General features: G+C 39.8%; 2 protein-coding genes across 2 annotated transcripts; both read left to right on the forward strand.

The window, feature by feature from the left end:
* Window positions 1-4,158: 4,158 nt before the first annotated feature.
* On the forward strand, window positions 4,159-12,274 carry LOC106915966 (homeobox protein Hox-B3a). Its single transcript, XM_088016552.1, has 2 exons — window positions 4,159-7,225; window positions 10,732-12,274. The coding sequence occupies exons 1-2, from the start codon at window positions 6,982-6,984 to the stop codon at window positions 11,298-11,300; spliced, it is 813 nt and encodes a 270-aa protein (XP_087872678.1). The 5' UTR covers window positions 4,159-6,981; the 3' UTR covers window positions 11,301-12,274.
* A 310-nt stretch (window positions 12,275-12,584) lies between these two features.
* On the forward strand, window positions 12,585-14,138 carry hoxb1b (homeobox B1b). Its single transcript, XM_014983940.2, has 2 exons — window positions 12,585-13,253; window positions 13,423-14,138. Exons 1-2 carry the CDS (start codon window positions 12,731-12,733, stop codon window positions 13,719-13,721), a joined length of 822 nt encoding a protein of 273 aa, XP_014839426.2. The 5' UTR covers window positions 12,585-12,730; the 3' UTR covers window positions 13,722-14,138.
* The last annotated feature ends 3,933 nt before the right edge of the window (window positions 14,139-18,071 follow it).

Here is an 18,071-nt window from a genome sequence, read left to right on the forward strand (position 1 = left end):
GTTTACTAATCAGATGACTGCGTTGAATTTTATTTATGCGTAGCAGGATAAAGGGGGAGGGGAGATAAAAGCATGACTTTGTTAATAAATAGAGAAACCTGTGTATAATTTCCTCTCACTTCACCATTTTGTTCTATTTTGTGTTGGTCTACTAGATAAAATCCTCCAAAATACTAAAAGGTTTGTGGCTGTAATGTGATAAAACGTGGAAAAGTTAAAATACTTTAGTGAGGCACTGATTTGTGGGTGAACCAGCACAACTGAAACAAACGTTTTAATAAGAAAGATCGAGAATACATGAGTATAATTTTTTGACAATACATGCCCCATTAATGCTTATAATGAATTCCTTTTAATAAAAAAACGTACCATTGCTCAATTGTCTGTTTATTATCAGATAAAGAGCATTAGACTGTTTTGTGATGTAAAGTTAACATGTGGAGCCTGAATGCAGTAGATCATTTATTAATGCTTTCATACATTTTACAACTGAATTATTTGTGTTAAGCCTTTAAATAGAGCACAGCTACTTTACATCTTTAACAGGCGACGTCATGTATTTGTGTGTTTTATTAATGTTTATATATTTCTAACCTGTGATTTTGTTTCTTAGTCTGTGTTGTTATTAGTTGTGTCTCATTAAAAAAACATATCTGTCACATCAACAACGTTTACACCTGTTTAGACTTAATTTATAACTAGTTAAATAACAAAAGATGATTTGTGCATTCATTCTAACATTATATTTTTACATTTTAAACAGCATTAATGAAGTATTAGTATTTTAAGCATTGCATTTGTATATTGCATGCCCTCATCAGGTCTTATCTGATGTGACATGAGTGTTAGTATGTTAGACCACTTAGTAACCTTTTTATAAACATTTCAAACTTTATGAATTATGTTTTATTAATACATAGTTAACATTTATGGATCAAATGTGTTAGGCGTGATGGATAACGAGTAGTAGCTCTTTAACTAAGTAACATTAATAACATGATTTTAAAATATTCCCCTGTAATGAATCTATATGAAAATTTCTAACCTAATGTTATTTTTATTTGAAACTTTATTGGTGAGTAAAAACCATTTTAACAACATATTAGGCCCTTTATTAAAGCCTAATTAATATTAATGAGAGAGGATTGAGTGTGCTAGTCTTATTCATATGCTTATGTTTAAGACTGTTAATCTAAAATTATATATTGAAAATTATAATAACATATAATTTCATCAACAGACTATAAGTTAGACCCTTTTCTAATATGTATCTAAAATTAATAGTGTTATATATAACCAGATCCTTTATGAACTCTTATTTAACATTTCTGACCTAATTTATTTTTATTTTATAGCTTTACAGCTATTAATAAATTGATTTACCAATTTTAAACCAATATTATTATTATTTTTATTTACTAGTGGATATATGCCATATCAATTGCTTAATTAACTTTTTCTTTTTTTGTCTTTTTCCTGGCAGCTTGGACAAAAGAAGAGTGGGACAGGATGCCTTATAGTGTCACAGGGAAATTTCCCTGTGAAAGGAAAAACTCCGACATATTAATACACATTTATAAAGCTCTATTGTAGGCATTATTCAGTTTATTAGTGCTTAATTAACAGTCACAAGAGCAATTTGGATTTGATGAAATGTTCATTCAGGTTGGTTTGTCAATATTTATTATTGCAGAATAAATGAATAAACCAGCAAGAGATTTCGCAACAACCAAACTTCATTTGTCAGATCTCGTATTGGCAATCGTGTTTGCTTTTTTACAATTTGCAGTTTTGAGACCCTTTGCTTTGTTACATGATTTACTTTTTTCAGGTTTTTGTCAGCAGAGACGAATGACATTGTCACCTGTATTCACCCTGTAGATCCGAATTTGTGTAAACATGAACAGAGTCGCAAATTCCCATCTTGGGGAGCATGCAGGCGCCGACGCCTCAACTTCAGCTGAAGAAGAATAAAGGAACCTAACAAGAAGCTACAAACTTTCCAACATTTCTGCTTGAGTTTATACTAAGCTGTAGGCCATCAGTGGAGTTTTTCCCCCACTTTTCCCCTCCCCTTTTCCTCTCTTTCCTTTTCTTGCGCCACATTGTTAGTGAATATGACATCTGGGAGAGTTGCAGGGCGAGCCTTGAATGTGGTCATTGTTCAGCACATCATTTGTCACGTCCTTTCTGTCTGTGGCCGAGGAGGAGTTGCTGTTTGCTGGGTAAAATGCGATGAGGCGCTCGACCAAACGGCTACAACCCCAGTCAGTCGGCTGGAAGGAGAATCTGTCCAGAGGAGAGGAGAGGAAGATGACGAGAGGAAAGAGGAAGACTGCAAAACAGAAGTAGGTTTGCAAAAGTGTTTTCTAACTCATTTGGAAAGTAAATTACAATCTAGCGTACAGTTAAATGAAATTAAACAAATTAAATAAAACAATTATTTGATTGTTTAATTTAAATCACCATTTTCCAAGCTGAAATTTTTACAGACAATTAGGAACTGGTTGGCAATGCCATTTAGTGCACAATCTCTCTTGCTACAAATATTCTTGTAGGAGTTACTGTCTAACTTGGAAATGTTGTAAATCTGTTTATTTGTCGCTCTTAAAAGGCTCCGAAAGTGGATCTCTGTGTTGCATGTTTATCAGTGCATTAGTTTATTTATTACCTTGCTCATGTTGTCGGTGGGAAATCGAGTTGCTGCCACTGTTGATTCAACTGTCCCTGGATTAATTCAGAGCAATGAATCGCCTGTGCCTGCAAACACGTGGCTCCTCTGCAGCTAACTGACAGCGGCGGAGGCTGCGGAGAGCTGCATTTGTCAGCGGGCCCTGCAGACTGGATGGAGGCTGCTGGAAAGCGGCCGTGTCCATCAAACGTCAGACAGTGAGGTGACGAGCTCAGGAACGCTGACTGATAACTATAGTCTGCTCAGCTTTGAGTGTGTGTGTGTGTGTGTGTGTGCGTGCGTGTGCGTGTGTGTGTGTGTGTGGGTGCGTTTGTTTGTAATACCTTGCGGGGACGATTTTCCTGGCATATGCTACGTTGTGGGGACCAATCGCTCCTCGTGGGGACCGGAGCCTGGTCCCCACGAGGGGAAACCCTGTTTTTGGGTCAGGGGTCAGAGTTAGGGCTAAGGTATGAATTGAGTTTTGGTTGGGGTTAGGGTTAGGTATGTGATGGTTAGGGTTAGGAAAAGGGTAAAGGTAAGGTTTAGGCTGTAGAAATTAGTAGAAATGAATGGAAGTCAATGGAAAGTCCCCACTAAGATAGCAAAACAAACGTGTGTGTGTGTGCGTGTGTGTGTGTGTGTGTGTGTGTGTTTGTCCAGAGCCGGCCTAAGGCATACGTGAGCTAAGCTTCTGCTTGGTGTCTAGTAGGAGACCAGTCCTCAAGCGTGAACACAGATTCCAAAACTTCACATTCTTGATTACCTTTATCCTCTATCAGCCGACTTTTAAATTCACCTCACAGTTTTCTGATGACTAAATTCTTTACAATTCAATATTTAAAAGTATTCAGGGTTTGAAGCACTGACAGCTCAATCAGTAGCAAAGCCTTCATAGATTCAGACAGTCGCGATAACAAGTAAATTTGATGACATCATTTCTAACTTTTGCTTCTCTGCTGGAGTCAGGGGCGTCTCCAAAACGTCTTCATCGGGTCGCCAGACGGGGGCCGTCTCACAGAACATCAAAACCGAAAGCCACAGCAGAATTAGCAGGGGCTTTACTGCGACTTTAACATGTATTTTTGTAAAAAGATAAATGTTAAAACTTCTTGCACTTCCTCTGTTATTTTCTCCGGCTTGGGGGGAGGGGCAGTCAATTTCTAGGAGTAGCCATTGACCCCCGCGACCTCCTGGTGGTGCTGCCTGTGGCTGGAATCACACTGTAAATATAAGTCAGAGAAATGGCATTTTCTCCATCGTTTATTGCAATATTTATAGTAATCCTTTTGACTTGCTAATAAATTGGCAGAATCTAAAGTGTTACATAGACACTTTAGATTCTGCTTTGGGCCCCATAGCTTGAACCACCTCTGCTCGTACTAATAGGAAGACAACTTTTATTTGTGGGTCCCACATGAACAGGAAATGGTTGAAAACTGGGATTGTCCGGGGAAACTTGATGGCTTCATGTGAACTGACTCGATAGGTTTGACACCGGACATTTTTTGGGCAATAAGCGTGACCCACATTGCTCGTTTTGAACTGCTAAAACCTGCACAGCTTAATGAGTCCAGTACCAGCCGCTCATTGTGAGCCAAGGCGCATTCAGTAGCTGTCCATCCAGACCCACATGGGGCCCGCATACACACATGTTGACTGGGTATTTATACAGAATCAGATCAGCACATCTGCACCGACGCCATCGCCCCCCCTAACAGCCTCCGCGTCCTCCCATACATCAGCAGGCGGTTTATTTTCTAAACAGCGCACTCATTGCTGATTTTCTTTCTGTTTTTATGGCAGCTTTTATAGGCCATCAGCAAGACGTATGGATTATTGACCAGTCTGGCTGCGAACACATGTTTCCCGCTGTGCATTCAGCATACATTTTAGGCAAACACGTTTCATTTTGATTTTATTTGGGGGAGTTTTAATGTTTCAGGGTTAAACCAAAAGCGATCAATTGAACTTTGCGTTCGTGTCACGAAACAAGAGCGTTTATAGGATCGACACTGTGTTCGCTTTCTATTGAACGTCATGAAAAAAAAAAAGCCCACAGAATAAACTGAAAACATGACGCACAATGCAATCGATTAAATCACCGTGCTATTTGTATAATTAGTAGGTTTATTTGTACAATCTCAATTCTTATTCACCCTTAACAGTAAGCGTTCAGTTGTGGCATATTTTGCAAAAAATGTTTACCTTCCACAATAAAAGTCTGTTTGGAGAAGATATATTCTGATGGTTGTTGAGTCAGATTGTTGTTCTGTTTGATCAATTTCGCTTCGGAGATCAAAGGTACCAATTTGCATTAATTAACACTATACGTGGTTAAATATTACCTTAAGGATCCAATTAAAATCACGGAGCAAAAAAAAAGAAGAAAAAAAAAGGAAAGTAGAGAAGAGAGGATCAAAGCAGCGCCGATCGATCCGCTGCAGCAGCAGCAGCAGCCTGACTGTCACCGTGGAAAGCCAAATCAGCAGCAACATTACAGTATCAACTTCTTTCTGCACGGAGTCTTAATGGACGCCGCTGCGCCGGCCGCCTCTGCTCTGTCTCCACTTTAGTGCTCTGAAATGGGCCCATCTGATCACTAATTTAAATTAGAGGTTGGGGAGAAGGGCTCGTTATGGAGAGCGTGTCTTTCTTCTTCGGCCCTAAGCGGGAGGCCGTACACGTAGGAACTATTGATTACAAATAAATAAATAAATAAATAAATAAATAAATAAATAAATAAATAAATAAATAAATAAATAAATTCAGACATAAAATTCGACTAAAATGCCTTAAAAGTAGTTTATTTCAGAAGGTAATGGTGATAAAAAAGAGTATCTGAGATGTTCCGTCTCCTCTTTTTTTTTTTAAAAAATACAATTTTTATTCATGTTAAATTGTTATTATATTTCTAATACAAAATCCCTTTTTATGATCTTATCGCAGAGCTATTCCCATACATGAAACCGAGCTTGCATGATCAGCAGAAAGGGCTTTTTTTTTCCTCACGCGCGCGCGCGGACACACACACACACACACACTCACACACCCACGTAGTGTGCAGATTAACAGCGCGCGCAGGGCGGTCTGAGCTGCAGAAAGAAAAACCCCGTGTCCACTCTGCTGCTCTTCACCCCTCATCCACCTGCACCTCTTTCTCTGCTCGGGGTTTATTCTGACCTGTTGGGGGGGAGTCATTTTATTTTACTGTTTTTTTTTTCTTTATTTCTTTCTTTCTTTTTTTTATTTTATTTATTTTTACTCGCTCCTAAAGGTGTGAGGAGTCCTGCGTGGTTTTTGTTTCCCGCGCCGGAATGAGCGCTGAAGGTAAGGCAGCCGAGCTGTTGTGCCGGGGTTATGTGTCTTTATGATTTACGAGCCTGACTCCAGCCGCGGTTCAACCAGAGTTCATAAAGCTGCATGCCTCCAGACTTATTCTCTCTCGTTCACTCACTGCATTTTCCTCTCCTCTTGCTCAAAAATAATTTGGTTTTGTTTAATTTCGGAAGAAGGGCGAATTTAATTTATTTTTTTCCCCTCTCTCTCTCTCTCTTTCTCTCTTTCTCTTTGGGACGCTGCAGAAAAAGATGGATTTTTATCTCAGTTCGGGGCACAAACCGTGCAGCTTCTGCAGCACAGTATAGACATTTGTATAATTTTGCATTTGATGGATGAGTTTTTCAGCAGATTGTGATATAACATTTAATTTCCCCCTCCTTTGCAAACAGAGCTATCCTTTAACAGAACAAAGGCTGTTATTTTTAAGGCCTAATGTAATGCCAAGGAAACACCGCGGAGAACACAATAAAGCCTCGTTAATTTTTAAATTGATTTTCTATAGAAATGTTATGCAATTCTTCTTTTTTTGCCTTTTTAAAGTTTTTATTTTTGTATAATAACAGATAGACACGCATTCAGAAAAACAGACGTCGTTATTTCTTTCCAACGATTTAAATATTATTTTACCCATAGTCTAAAAAAAATATTAAACTAAAATGCATAAAGGCAAACCGAAGGATTTGACGGTTTTTAAAAAAAATCTTTTTACTTATTATTATTTTATTTAATTTGTGTGTTTCTCAACCAAAGTCCTCGTTTTGTCTCGCAGCCCTGCTTGCCATTCATGTCAGCTCACTATTGAGTTGATAAGATGGATCATTTAATCTCCTCCCTGATTCAGTCTTTCTTTTCTTCTCCCTCCTGGATCCTCTCAGGCCTGAAGCCTTCGGCTCTCTGGAAACCTGCCATGTGACATTTGGCTGCCAGCAGTGCACCAGAAGGTCAAAGGGGGCCGCGGTGCACATTTCATGGAAATGCAGAGCAACATCCACCGCCACAGTTGCAGCCACCCTCACGGATTCTTCAGCGAGTCTGTGGCTGGTGCGTCTGGCTTTGGGGGCTCCCGTCAACCCCCGACCCACCAGGATGCAGAGGAGCTTCCACGGAGGTCCAAATCGCAAAGCCCCAATAAGTTTACAATGAGCAAAATGGTTTTCTCCTGGATGAAAGAGTCGAGACCCTCCAATCAGAATCCCCACAGGGGGGTTGCAGGTCGGTATGATACAAAACACAGATATCAATTGGCTTAAAAAGGCCTTTTCCCATTTACACTATAAAATGGAATTTTTAATTACTTCATTGGAATGATTAAAATGGTGGTTAATTTATTTTTGGAAAAATGTCTTCAGTGACAAATCCACATTTCAATTAGGATCTGTCGACATTAGCATACATTTGATTTAGATTGATGTTAGAGAGGAATTAAGTTTTATTTGAATACTTTTTTTTAAATGTTTCTCAACAAACTAAGTTGACTTCCAATTTTCAACCTTTGCTCTGATAAGCCACAAATAAGACATTCCTTCTCGATACCAGCAGTGTACGGTATTTTGCTTGCAAACTTGACTATGGCTTGCAATATAGCATTATCGCTAAGCTAGTTAGAGCTGGATGCAAACTTTTTCAAATCTACTCTAAAAAAGTGGTACATGAACATTTTTTCTAGCAGCTTCAGAAAGATCTATCAAATTATGAGCAGCGACTTAGAAACTCAGATTATTAGCATGCTAAATGAACGCTCATTAGCAATAAGAAGCTGCATTTGCTAGTCACTTTGACGCAAAATAGCACTGTCACTAAACAAGTTAATGCTTGACAAAAAAGATGAACATCTTTTCTAACAAAATAGCATTAGTCTTTGATGATAACCACAGCTAAAATTTGCTATTCACTTGCAATGACTGCCTCAGGGTTTGAAAGCTAAGTTTGCTAGCAAATTTGACGTTAGCATGCTAATTAGCACTGTTGCTAATTCAGTTAAAAGTTTCATAACAAATCTTCTCAATCACAGGTCTCATGACAATTCTTATTGCTTCTTAAATCAATATATTTATTCATAATCCAAACAGTTTTACTGTTTTTTCCAATATGAGAAATAAGTGCAGCTAAAACTGAACCATCGTCAGTTAAACTCTAATTAAATCATTTCTGTTTGCAACAGCAAAAGTAGCTGATGAAATGTAACTATTATTGCTCATTACAGGTACAAACTGTTTGACTAAGATATACATTTTACATGTTAATATGTGCAACACCTTGATTACTATAGTAAAATGAACGACACAATTATAGTTGTACATTACTTTTACAAACACTTTACTGCGCCTTAGTCACAAAGAAGCTTTTTATAACACCCGAAGGCAAAACAGATGAGCAAAAATAATCAAAAATAGTTGCAATTCAACCTAATTTATTTTAAAAAGTGTCTTTTAGATGTCAGGTTTGCATAGTTTCTGCTCAAAAGCATTTTACATGAAGTAGCCAAACAAAAATGATCCAAATTGTTCCATCAATTTTATTTTTTTACATCTTAACAGCCAGTGTTATTACTGTTAAATTAGCTTAAAAGCATTCGTGCCCATTTAGTATCTTCTCAACAAGCTATAGAGGTACTTTTGTGTTTTGTTTTTTAAGGTTTAGGTGGTCAGCTGGTTATTAATTATGCTGTGATGAGGCACATAAAGAAAGAGGTCATTACACATTAGGTTATAGGAATGTTTTGATGTTAATGAGAGAGAATCACATCAAAGTAATAGCCATCAAACCAAACAAACCTAAAGCAGCAACTACTACACTGATAATGAGAATAATAAAATAATCACAATTACCAAACATTCCTTCATTCAATAGTTTAGCGTAATTCTGGCATCCATTTTGGCCTTCAAAAGAAATGTTAATGGCACTCTGCTTTTACAATTCCCAAGCCAGATTAACCACCTTTTATTTCGGTTTTTTTTTTGCTGTTACTCTTGATGTTTTGTATGTTGATGAATGTTGTGTGACAAAACTGAATTAACACATGAAGAAAAGCCCAAAACATGAAACAGCTACAAAAAAAATATAGTGGCTTCAGTCTCTAAAACCTTTAAGTCAGCACTTCTAAATTAATGAAAAGGCCCACATAGACTTTAAATTCCAGAAAATGACACAACATTGTATCTCATTAAGGGATCATCCCCCTAATCCTCTGGTGAAGTTCTTTGCTTTAGTCTTATTAAGCCTTATTTGTGGAAAAGATGAAATAGAGTGGCACAATGAGACCTTGCTGAATCTTTGCAAGAACTGAGCCGGCCTAAGTAAAAAGCAAACTAAGCAGCTGCTTCTCCGAGCCAGCAGGGACTTCTGATTAGGTTTACAACATTCTTTTTTAGTAGGATGTTAGTAATAACTGTGTAAACAAAACTTTTATTCGTAGATATTTTCATGGTACAACATTTAAAGCAGTGTTGTCAGACCTTGAATTCAATTGCATAAACATCAAAAGTAGATATATGAAAAAAATTATCTATGGATGAATTTTTTTGCAAGGATGAAAGAGTGCTTTCTGTTACAAAACTGTTTCATTTGATGTATATAAAGCACGTTATAACTTGACAACTTGTAAACCAATAAAATAATATTTATATGATTTAAAAAACAAACTTCATTCCAAGTCCTTTTCTTGCAGTATACAAAAAAATGATCTTTTACTATTTGCACTAAAAATGGCATGTCAGAAACGATTTCTTCCCCTTTCATCAATCAATAAAGAAATATTTTTTTCTTAGTTTTTGATATTTGCATTTTACCTTTGATGATTTATCTTTACACCAAGATGTTCAGGCTGAAATGCCTCCACTCCATCACCCTAACTTTGAGCTTTCCTTCATAGATTCTCTATCAGAGTCAAGTCAGGACTCTGTATAGCCATGCAGACATATTGGGTTTTTTGATGTTGTCTCCAGTGTTGTCTAAATGGTTCTTAATTCTAAAATAATAAAAAAAGGATTTGAAAAGCTGCGATTTCACAAATAAAGGTTCCAAACATGCCAATGTTTTAAATTTTCTCTTTTCAACATTAATTAATCCAGTTCTGACCGTTTTGTACCCTTTAGTGATCTTTCAATCAGATGCCAGCGTTCACTAATAAGCCTGCCAGCATTTTTTTTAATATAATGTGCACCACACAGGAAGTGTTCACTCACGATTGACAAGCATCTAAAATAAATTAAAAAAAAAAATCAAGGTGCATCTGAAAAGAAAGCAAAACACCACTGTTAGAACCTATTTTTTTTATTTCAAGCTGTCAAATAAAAATAATTATTTATTTGTCGCTCATCTGAAAGATAACCCCTTTCCTTAAAGCCACCCTGTGAAGCAGTGGCGCCCTGGATGGTGAGCCTTCCTGCCCATATCAAACTCCAATATTCAGAATTAGTGTTTCTGTTTTGTTTTTTTTTATTATTATTATTATTGGTTAGATTTTATTTCACATGTTCAAATAAAACATTCAGAGCTTGTTTTTCAAGTGCCGGTGCCTCTCATAGAAGGGAGCGCCTCTGTTTCACTACGTTAGGACGATACTTCCCCTTTTCCGTCCTTTTTCAAACACAGCGGTCACAGACACAGGAGACAGTTGTTAACCTGCTGTGGCCTCCTCTGAAATGAAGGACCACATTGAACCTTAGCACATAAACCCGTACTGCTGCTGTTGACAGGACATCTCTTTGGCTCCGCAGATTGCGCCGAGAAGTCTCCCTGCTCGAGCCAGGCCTCCAAGCGCACGCGCACCGCGTACACGAGCGCGCAACTGGTGGAGCTGGAGAAGGAGTTTCACTTCAGCCGCTACCTGTGCAGGCCGCGGCGGGTGGAGATGGCCAGCCTCCTCAACCTGAACGAGAGGCAGATCAAGATTTGGTTCCAGAACCGGAGGATGAAGCAGAAGAAGGACCAGAGAGTGCAGGGCCTCACCGCGACGAGCACCAGCTCCTGCTCCCCTCCGTCCTCCCCCTCCGCCGCGGGCAGCCCCACTCTGGCGAGCCTGGGTTATGTCCATCTGGGTGCTGATTACCAGCCGCCCTCCCCTCCGCTCAGACAGCCCCAGCAGCAGGCCTACCCGGTAGGATACTCCAAATGTACAGCCCCGAGCTTCACGCACGACCCGCACTTTGACACGGCGCAGTACAGCACGCAGGACAGCACCGCAGACTCAAACCAGGGACTGGACGGCCATGGCGGGTCGTACTTCTTGCAGGCCTGCACACCTCAGGACAGAATCATGCAAGCGCCAAAACTGACTCATCTCTAAGATTTCTGCACGCAACGCTGATAGTTATCCACTGGTTTTTAAAAATAAGTATTTATTCATAATTAGCATATTCGGATTTATACTTTAAGCATGCTTCCTTTAGCTTCGGTTAGTCCATCTCAAAAAGCTCAAGATGCATATAAATACAACTTGGTATTTAGGCAATTAAAAACAGATCATGTTAAGGTTCCAACCCATTATGCATGGTCTACAAATTAGAAGGAGAAACGCGATGCTGAATGGCAAATCCTTTGTTTCTTTTTAGTTAATTTCTCTTAAGGAGCACCTAAACTCGTGCTTAACTGCAGGGCCCGTTTAGGAGGACTATTCTGCGAGATCCCCACATTATTATAACTCCTAAGCAGAGCAGAGGAGGGAGGGAAAAAGGGCTCCGTCTCTGGCTCTTAAACGGGCCTTTGTTTCTTTTATGGCTCAAAATGGACCAAACAAGCTGTCAGCGTTTATAAGGAGTCGTGATGGATCACTGAATTCACTGCGCTGACTGTTTCAGGGACGGTACCTCATTCAGGCTCCGTCCTGCAAGTCTGACAAACACAAAAATGTAGATTGGGATCCCGAAGCTCAGAAAAAAAAGCAACTGAAATGAAGAGAGCAAAAAAAAAAAAAAAAAAAAAAATCACTATAAGAAATAAAACATTACTTAAAAAACAGAAACAACTGAAAAATACAAAGCTCTCAATAATGCATTGGAAGCAATAATAATAATAATAATAATAATAATAATAATAATAATAATAATAATATGTGAAACAAACCATCAGGTACCACATTTACAGTGCGACCAAATTATATTACATTATATTTATTTGCTTATTTATTTATTTATTTATTTATTTATTTATTTATTTATTTATTTATTATTAGTGTTGTATTTAATCTTATTTTTTTCAGATTTATTTTAACTATTATTAATAAGATTGTTATTTGTAGTAAAAGTACTGTTATTGTCTAAATTGATTATACCCCGTCTTTTTTTTTTAATCTCTGGAGATGTGGTAATATTCTTCTTATTATTTTTTTTTTTCATCATGATTCCTGTTGTGATTATTTCCCCTTTTATCTGTTGACGCTCCTCTTTGGTGCACATGTGTCCTGATGTTTGTGTTGTTATCAGATAGATGAGCCACTTTGATTGAAGCGTTTGTCTTGTAAATGGGGCCCTTTGATGGACGAGCCTAAAGACTTGACGGAGTGCTGTGGCTCTTTTGCCATTGGTGTTTGGCTGGTCACGTGGCGTGGTCAGGAAGGTGATATGAGGGTGGAAGGTAGTTTTTTTTTTTTTTTTTACCCCTTTTTGTTTTTCTTACAGCTTTGACATCCTACCTAAGGTCAGGGCACAGGGAGCGACCATTAATGACGGCTCGCTCCAAGTCAGGTCTGAAACAAATCCACCAGGCCCAGGTTCCAGGATGAACTCCTACTTAGACTATCCGGTATGCAGCCGCGGAGCAAATGTTTTTAGCACAAAAGCCGGATACTCCAATTTAAACCCCGGGTACGCAGCGTCCAACTCTTGCGCAACAAGTGATAGTTACGCACCGGACGGGTGTTTGGTGCCTCACCAGGCTCCGAGCGTCCCGCTGCACCACCAGCAGCAGCAGCAGCACACCAGTCTGGATCTGCAGTTTTCAGCAGCAGGAAACCCCGTGTACGGCTCATCTCTGGAGTACGGACACCACCAGTTCGGCCTCGGTCCCGACCAGGACAGGAGCTTCGCGCACACGCAGGTATCTCCTCTCGGAACGAGCGTGGCTCCTTACCCCGGGAACGGCTGCGGCCCGGGCCAATACGTGCAGTATCCGGACCAGCGGCAGCAGGAGTACTCAGAGAGTGTTTACAGGAGGCTACCACCCCAGTGCAAGGAGAAAGACCAGGAGGAAACTTCTAAAACTTTCGACTGGATGAAAGTGAAGAGGAACCCCCCTAAAACAGGTCGGTGGTTCTTGTCGCTGGTGCTTATACAGCCCAAAGCAGCGCGATTAACTCTCACGTTTTCCACTCACATCTTCACCCCCTTCGTGCTTCTTCAGCTCCATGACTTCCATGTTTCTCTCCATCGATCAATCCACCGCCTTTCGCTCCCCCTCTTCTCTCCCCACAGCTGTTCTGTCGGAGTTCGGGGTTCCGGGCCAGCCCAATGCGATCCGCACCAACTTCACCACCAAGCAGCTGACGGAGCTGGAGAAGGAGTTCCACTTCAACAAGTACCTGACGCGGGCGCGGCGGGTGGAGGTGGCGGCCAGCCTGGAGCTCAATGAGACGCAAGTGAAGATCTGGTTCCAGAACCGCAGGATGAAGCAGAAGAAGCGAGAGAAGCTCGGCTGCGTCCTGGCCAGCAGCACTCCACCGGAGAAACTCTCTGAAACCGCGTCCACAAATACTAAAGGGGAGAAACTGTGAACTGTGATGGGACTTTAAAAAAAAGGAAAAAAAAAAGCGGTTGGGTTTCACCATACCGTGGGAAATAAATACTCAAAGTGCTTGTGGACTTGTGAATCTTTACAGGGTATGACTGACTGCTGCTTTTCCTCTGAACTGGGTGCTTCTTAAAAATATTTTCATGGATTTATTTTTTATTTTTTTACCTCTCCATAATGAGCTCAAGCTGTGCTTTGTGTTGTATCACTGATCTCAGTGTCATTGTTTTGCACTATTTATTTACAGGGTATTTTCCAACACTTGTTCAGATGATTTAGCTTAATAAAGACTATGAAATATTAAAGAATAAAATTGCAGTTTTTGTGCTTGTAAAAGCTGACTATGTCTTCATATTTAGTCTAGTTTGGTGCTTTTTCCTGATTGTCTCTGACTTGTGATCTGCAGGTCGAATGCTAACAAGATCAGATTGTTTTTTTTTTTTACACTTTTTATTAAACACGTCAAATCTCAGAACTCCTGCAACTTCCAACGAACAGCATGCACTTGTGGAAATCAGTAAATATCAGATAAAGGTTAGGAACATACCCATTAAAAACTGGCTTGTATTGTAATTCCTTAATTTTCTACTGTACCTCTATCAAAGTACCTGTTGAACATTTTTTTCTCTGTTATGTGTTCATAGGCTTTAGAAAGAGAACTAATTTAAAAATAAATAAATAAAAAAAAATCAGATTTCTCCTTTCTTTTGACAGGAAACCAGAAATCTGTAATGGCCAGCAAAAGCCTGATTGGCACATCTCTAATTTGTTGTGTAGATTTTGAATTTATTCGACTGCAACAATGTCAGCTTGCATAATGTGACAAGGGGAATCTCTCACAACACATGGGGTGGTTCTTGAGTGACCTTTTCACCTCAAAATACCTCCAGGGGCTTTAAACATGACAACAAACTCCAGGAAGTCGGGTCTCACTCTTGATTTGTTACCCAAATTCAACTCGGTCACTTCTTACCACGGATCTATTTCTGTCTGACCGAATTTGAATGAAATGTTATTTTAAAATAAAATAAATTAAACACCCATTTTAAATGGAAACAGTGGCTATTGTGGCTTCCAGAACCTGACCACCTCGTTTCCTCTCATTGTAAAGGGAGGCGCAGTTTCAATATTTGCTCTGGGTGATGGGTTTGCACACACAGTTTCTGCCCCAACAGCTATGGCCTGTTGATGCCCTTCTTCTCCAACGCCGAGGTTCACTCAGAGTTCAGGCACAAATGAATGCAGAGTCAATCTGTCAAGACGGCAGAGGGGCTCTGGCGAAGCAAACTCCCAGGCTTTTACGCTCTGGATTTTCACAGGTATTGCTTCTAATATTTGCACTAATAAACTGTACGGGCGCTTTCTTCTCTTTTTTTTTTCCTTTCTTGGGCCATGATCAAGACTGTGTGAGCTTTAATCTTTTTAAGGCGTCTGGAAAACATGCATTTAGGAAATGGGAATCAGCGGTCGTTCGAAATACATCTGCATGAGCCTGCAGTTCTTTCACAACTGTATTAAAAATTAATTCAGTTCCTTGAATAGAATTTACAGTTGAAATACCACACGACCCATTACTGTAAATTAGAAGAAGGGCTCAGACATTTGATGTCATGCATTTCTTAACAAGGCCCAAAAGCCTGCTCATCAGATGAGCCACAAAGGCAGAGGGGCAGGGCCGGGGTAGCGGGGGAGTGACAATGGATATGGAGAGCCGTGACAGATCCAACAACAACAAAAAAGAAGAAGGAGTCGCTGCAGAAAGCAAGTGTGGGACTTCTTTCCAGGGGTGTGATCCCTGCCATCTCTGGAGGTAATACCTCAGTGCTCCCAGCAGGCTCTCCATCTGGAGGTGTCAGAATCGGTGGTGCAGCCAACACCGAGGAGACAGATGTTCAGCCGGGAGAGAGGAGGAGGAGGATGTTTTTCACCTTCCCATCAGCGCCGGGCCTCCTTGCTTTCTGATGGAGGATGTAGGACAAGGAGAGAAGCAGAGGACGGGAAGAGAAAAGTGAAATCATCCTCCCCCGGCGTACGCCCACAAACACAACCACAAACACCTGAGTGAACGGGGCGATAATAAAAACCAGCGTCTGTCTATAGATGCCCTGCACATCTTTATCCACTCACATCCCCCCCTCCCCCCCCCAGCACCCTCTCTTCCCTCCTCTGCACTTTGAGGTCAGCCTGGTGCAGTTTGTACCCCATGCTGCTTGCAGTTGTTTTGTAGGCTCTTTTACAAGTCTATTGCCAGGCTCACTTCCTCGGATTTCTACCAGTTCCTCTGTCGCACGTCACTCCGCGGGGTCCCTGAGGCTTCAAAGGAAACTGGATCCAGTATTCATGGCATAACAGGGGGGCTCACACAGAGGTGATTTTATTTATTTATTTTTCAGTGGCAGATATCAAACATGAGATTTTTAGATCAAAACCATTTGTCCTTCTGAAGTCAAATGCGATGAAGTCAGGGCGGAGTTGGACTTCGTGTCGTTTCAGAATTTCAATTTGTTTAGTTGATAGCCATTCTAAATTATTTAATTAAATTAGCAAAATAGAAAGAAAAAAAGCACATGATGAACATCAGGAATAAGAGGCGGGAATAAGTAATCTAGTAATCCGGTTAAAAACAATTGGATTGATAGAATCTAATTGAAATCTTTTTTTTTTTAGCTTTCTAAATGTCTTTGATCTCAAAATGTAATGATTTTCTTTGTTAGATTACATGGAATATCTTTGATTTCCAGGTTGTTGATTGGATGAAGACATCTGATGACGTCAACTCACAACGTAAGAAATAAAGAGCTTCTTTCCGTATTCATGAAATCTCTTGCTTGCTTTAATCAAGTGTGGACGGACATTTCTCCCTGGTATTTTCATCTCAAATTTATCAGTTTAAATCTGTGAGTTTCCTACATACAGCATTATAAAATAAAGTCTTATCATCCTCCAAATGCTCTTTTACCCAAGGAGCAAACATTTTTTGGGAACAATAAATCTTGCCAAAAGTATTCGCTCTCGAAAAAACTTTTTCTCATTTTGTCACATTACAAGTTCAAACTTCTATGCATTGTTGGAGAGTTTGTGAGACAGAGCAATACAAAGTAACACATATCTGTGAAGAAGAAGGAAAACTATCAATGGTTTTTAACGGTATTTGCCAAAAAAGAAGGTATTTAAATAAAATTATGTACTCAGACCCCTTTTGCCTGAGATCCCTAAATAAAGTTCAGTACCACAACCTTCCTTCAGAAACCACTTAAGTATCATTCACCAGCTGTTCTGGGAAGCCCACAGCATCATGAAGACCAAGGAACACGGTGGACAAGTCAGAAAGATAATTGTGGAGAAGATGAAACCAGGATTCTGTTATAAAACAATAAAACAACATGTCAGAGAGCACTGTTCAATCCATCATCTGAAAATAGAAAGAGTATGAAACTCTAGAAAAACACGCCTGAGGAACTATTAAATAAAAAGAAAAAATTAAAATTAAACTGGGCAAGGAATGAATTTGTTCCAGACGTAACCCGAGGGAGCTACGGTAACTCTGGAGGAGCTGCACACAAAAACTGGAGGCTAGGTTGGAGGTTTACCTAAATCTAATATAAAAATTCCCCATTAAAATCCTGGAGGACTTCTGGCGTCTATAAATGTGTACAAAGCTGGAAGATATAAAAGACTGCAATTAATTTGCAGACAAAGTCTCAACTCAGGTGGGCTGAATTCAAATGAACAAGACATTTTTAATACTTGTTTTCACCAAAACTTCTAAAACTATAAAAATTCTTACGATTTCTGATGAATTTGTGCGGGTTCGTCACATAAAATCCCAATAAAACACCACACCATGCTACTACAACATGTGAGAAGGGATATGAATATTTTTGCAATTAATGTGAAAGTCACAACGTTCAATATTTGTTCATTGAAAAAAAAAAAAAACATTAATTAAACATATTTATTTGACTTTTTCCACAGATATCGGTGAGTCTTCCTGAATCCGGTGTGGGTAGAGATGGCACACTTTCTGTTTTTTGTCCTTTGTTTTGGCGCCGAGCCTCCTTAAAGGCCAGCCAAGGAGGCTCCTGACAACCATCCCCCATTCCAGTCAGGCTCGATTGGACCTGGAAGCGGCAGCTGACCCAAAGCTCCTGTCTCCTGGATCTCCCCTTGCGACCGGATCCTTTCCCCACTCCATCAGCACGGTAACTGAGAGAGACAAGTGACTTGGCCAGGGTTAACGTCTTAATACTCCCTGGGATTGCCTCCAGGATCCAAATGGCTACCCCTAATAGTTTTCCTCCTCTGCGTCCCTGTCAGACTTCTATGACTGCAC

Source organism: Poecilia mexicana, unplaced genomic scaffold (genome assembly GCF_051168715.1).
Source record: "Poecilia mexicana isolate PSO_F unplaced genomic scaffold, ASM5116871v1 scaffold_19, whole genome shotgun sequence".
NCBI lineage: Eukaryota > Metazoa > Chordata > Actinopteri > Cyprinodontiformes > Poeciliidae > Poecilia > Poecilia mexicana.

Coding starts and splice junctions, on each gene's coding strand:
- LOC106915966 (XM_088016552.1), top strand. CDS start 6,982: ATGGAAATGCAGAGCAACATCCACCGCCACAGTTGCAGCCACCCTCAC. Junction 7,226..10,731: donor TCCCCACAGGGGGGTTGCAG/GTCGGTATGATA, acceptor TTGGCTCCGCAG/ATTGCGCCGAGAAGTCTCCC.
- hoxb1b (XM_014983940.2), top strand. CDS start 12,731: ATGAACTCCTACTTAGACTATCCGGTATGCAGCCGCGGAGCAAATGTT. Junction 13,254..13,422: donor GAGGAACCCCCCTAAAACAG/GTCGGTGGTTCT, acceptor CTCTCCCCACAG/CTGTTCTGTCGGAGTTCGGG.